Consider the following 3928-nt stretch of genomic DNA (forward strand, 5'->3'; position numbering starts at 1 on the left):
CGGGGTATTATAGTGTGGAGTTCAATTTCCCTTGCATGAAGAATTTTTGCATCTAGGGCTGCCAAAAACCTTAATCAGGATATGTGGGCCTTATTTGTTGGGCTAGCTCATGGGTTGATTCGTTTGCTTCGCTATCTCAGTGCGTAACAATAAAACTGACGTATAAATGAGGTAAAAACAGTGAACCAATGAAGCGGACAAAAATCAAAGAGCAAGAATCGATAGCAGCTTTATTATTAGAAAAATATATAACTTAAATAAAATATTTCAAAAGCCCGTGGCAAAGCAAGATCATTTACTAGTGGTAATCTGTTTGTGTGTATTTGGTGGGTGGCTTTAAGTTTTTTTATTTTTATGACGTAGATTTGCTGAAGATACACGGCAACACGTGGCGTATGGGTGCCACCCGGTGTGGGTCTACCACACCGTCCGTCCCGCACCGGGCCCACCCGCTGACCCGCCCCAGCTTGCCGGCCGAGCGCGAGATGTTTTCTGGCGAATCCGGTAATTAACCACCAACCTCGTGCCCCTTCTCTCCTGCGCGCGCATAAAAACAAGACTACTCTACTACCCCTACTATGCTCTGCAAAATATCTCCCAACTTCTTTTGTAGTAACCCTACTTGGCTCTGTAAAATATCTCCTACCTTCTTCTGCACCAGCAGCGGCATCTCCATTTCCATCCCACCAGCGCGCCGTGTACAGAACGAGCGAGGCATGTTTGATGGGGTGGATCGCTGCGCCGTCGTGGCGGTCAAGCGGATGAGGCTGTGCGCCATGGAGGAGGAGGTGGAGGAGGGGATGGAGGTCGACGGGGAAGAGGAGGAGGAGGAGGGGACCGGTGGGTGGGCCTGGGGAGCGCCGGGGCTGGGGATGGCTGGCCAGCCGGGAGAGCAGATGGCGGCGGCGATCGTGGTGGCAGACGCGGTGGAGCCTGACTTCCCCGTCATCTACGTCAACGCCGCCTTCGAGGCTGCCACGGGGTACCGCGCGCACGAGGTCCTTGGCCGGAACTGGTGAGCGCTCCAGCCGTCTTCTCTGCTCTGCGGTGGTCGTCTACTTTTCTGGCCGTATTATCAGGGTGGCCATCTCTTTCAATGTTCACAACTCACAAGTGTGGTAGCCACTAGCTTGTTTTGAGTTCGGCCCTTTCGTAGCAAAATTAGGATTTTAATTCGTATTCGTGCAATTCGTTTTTATATTTCAAAATATCCTTGCACCACTTTGCTTTTGCAGCTTGTGTGGTCGTAATGCTAGTGCAAAGATAGGTACTCGCTTAGCGGAATGTAAAATGTGGTTATCTAGTTTGATTGGCTGGTTCTTAAATTGATTTGTGGGGTTTAAAAGCTGTCGTTTGTCGGTTGACATCGCCTCAAAATGCAACTTTGTCCACTAATTGCTCTTGCAGCATGTGTAGAAAAACTCAAATTTATATAGTGAAAGCACTACCATGATAAATTTCTACATATGATTTTGGAGTATCTAATCTAAATATTTCTAAAGATACCGGTAGTTAACGTTTCTAAAATTTCACTTTCTCAATGTCTAAAACGACTTGGGCCGAACAAACTTCCAAATTTTGAAAAAGTACTAAACTAAATATCAGTGCTAGTTTTGAGCCTTATGCTTATTAATGTTGGTTGATCGATAGCAGCCATGCCAATGCAAAGGAAAATATGCTAATTTATTCGAGTCAGACAGGCTATTACTTGCCACTGGAATTTATTTCATGGGTGCCTTAAATTTTGATAAACTTTTTCATTTGTTCCAATCGTTAAACTGTATCTTACTTGAAATAAGCTAACAATTCAATGACATATCTGACAGAGGGCCTACCGAAATTCTCACATTACTCTGTTGACTTGAATTTGTTTTCAGCCGATTCCTACAATTTCGGGACCCACTTGCCCAAAGACGACATCCCCTTGTCGATCCAATGGTTGTTTCAGAGATGCGACGATGCCTCAGTGATGGAATTGAATTCCAAGGTGAACTACTGAATTTTCGGAAAAATGGCGCTCCACTGAATAACCGGTTAAGGCTCATTCCAATGCATGGGGATGATGGCGCTTTTACACACATAATTGCGATCCAGTTGTTCTCTGATGCTAACATCGATCCCAGCAACATTTCTTACCCAGTATATAAACCACAGTCCAGCCACAGGCTCAGCTTTCAAGATATGAACCGGACTTCTCATGAGCATACTCCTATAGTCCAATGTTCAGAGTACTGCGCTATCTTCAACCTCTCGGATGAAGTTCTAGCTTATAACATTTTATCTCGCCTGTCACCAAGAGATGTAGCTTCAGTTGGCTCAGTCTGCACTAGAATGCATCTGCTGACCAAGAATGATCATCTGACAAAAATGGTCTGCCAAAATGCATGGGGAAGAGATGTCACTGGCAGGCTTGAGATGAGCACCAAGATGTTAGGATGGGGTCGTCTTGCAAGAGAACTAACAACTCTCAAGGCAGCCTCTTGGAAGAAGTTCACAGTTGGAGGACGCGTTGAGCCATCCCGATGCAATTTTAGTGCCTGTGCTGTGGGCAACCGCCTCGTCCTTTTTGGCGGGGAGGGGGTCAACATGCAGCCTATGAGTGACACCTTTGTGCTTAACCTGGAGGCTCCAAAGCCAGAATGGTGCCGTGTCAAGGTTTCTGCCTCCCCACCTGGCCGCTGGGGCCACACTCTCTCATGGCTAAATGGCTCATGGCTGGTAGTATTTGGAGGTTGCGGACAGCAAGGTTTGCTTAATGATGTCTTCGTCCTTGACCTTGATGCTCAGACTCCCGCTTGGAGGGAGATTGCTAGCGACGGTCCGCCACTGCCACGGTCCTGGCATAGTTCATGCACCCTGGACGGTTCTAAACTTGTTGTGTCAGGGGGGTGTGCCGAGTCCGGTGTGCTTCTAAGCGACACATTCTTGCTTGACTTGACGAAGGAGAAGCCAACATGGAAGGAGATCCCGACATCCTGGTCGTCGCGCCTTGGCCATACCTTCTCTGTTTATGGTAAGACTAAAATATTTATGTTTGGTGGATTGGCAAAGAGTGGCTCGCTCCGACTGCGCTCCAGTGATGCCTACATAATGGATTTTGGTGAAGAGAATCCACAATGGAGGCAGTTGGCGACAACTGGGTTTCCAAGCGTTGGTCCGCCGCCAAGGCTTGATCATGTCACCGTGAGCCTGCCCTGTGGAAGGATCATCATATTTGGCGGCTCAATCGCCGGGCTGCACTCACCAGCTGAGCTCTTCTTGCTTGATCCGGCTGAGGAAAAACCGACATGGAGAATCCTGAATGTCCCTGGGCAGCCACCCAAGTTCGCTTGGGGACACAGCACCTGCGTGGTTGGTGGCACTAGGATCTTGGTTCTTGGTGGACACACCGGAGAGGAGTGGATCCTGAATGAGCTTCACGAGCTCTGCCTCTCAAGCAGGCCCGATGAAGATGGATGATTATAGGGTTCTCATGATTTTAGACCTTACCTTCATTTCATCTATCTGTCACTGCTTTTCTGTACAGAAATGAGTGCAAAAGAATTTAAAAAGAGTTTGTGGATGAGAGTTTTAGTATACCTTGTTGTTTTCATATGATACGGCCATATGGGAGATAAGGCTGGAAATCCCTATACCACAGTTACTTTTGTTGGTTGTAAATGCGTGAGTACCACAATCTTTCCACTAGTATCTGCTCATGCGTGTATGTGGTTTATATGTATCTTGATGCGATTTCAGTTAGCAATAATTACTGTATTGTACTAACTGACAGAAACATGAATGTATTTTGGAGACCACGAAACAATCGGACAATCGGAACGAGATCCTCTGACATTGCAAGGGAAGTCAGGTAGAACTACACCTCCCTGACTTTGCTTCGCCACAGCCGCACTAATAGCAAGGTGGCACAGTGGTTAACTACAGTAAT

At 47.2% G+C, this 3928-nt stretch overlaps 1 protein-coding gene across 1 annotated transcript; it reads left to right on the forward strand.

The window, feature by feature from the left end:
• Nucleotides 1-586: 586 nt before the first annotated feature.
• On the forward strand, nucleotides 587-3687 carry LOC119285942 (adagio-like protein 3). The gene is made up of 2 exons (XM_037565270.1): nucleotides 587-1015; nucleotides 1878-3687. Exons 1-2 carry the CDS (start codon nucleotides 717-719, stop codon nucleotides 3457-3459), a joined length of 1881 nt encoding a protein of 626 aa, XP_037421167.1. The 5' UTR covers nucleotides 587-716; the 3' UTR covers nucleotides 3460-3687.
• The last annotated feature ends 241 nt before the right edge of the window (nucleotides 3688-3928 follow it).

The sequence above is a fragment of the Triticum dicoccoides genome, chromosome 4A (genome assembly GCF_002162155.2).
Source record: "Triticum dicoccoides isolate Atlit2015 ecotype Zavitan chromosome 4A, WEW_v2.0, whole genome shotgun sequence".
NCBI classification, from domain to species: domain Eukaryota; kingdom Viridiplantae; phylum Streptophyta; class Magnoliopsida; order Poales; family Poaceae; genus Triticum; species Triticum dicoccoides.

Bases quoted from the DNA above. Each gene is read 5' to 3' on its own strand.
- LOC119285942 (XM_037565270.1), top strand. From the start codon at position 717: ATGTTTGATGGGGTGGATCGCTGCGCCGTCGTGGCGGTCAAGCGGATG. The intron at 1,016-1,877 runs GTGAGCGCTCCA...ATTTGTTTTCAG, and splicing joins GAGGTCCTTGGCCGGAACTG to CCGATTCCTACAATTTCGGG.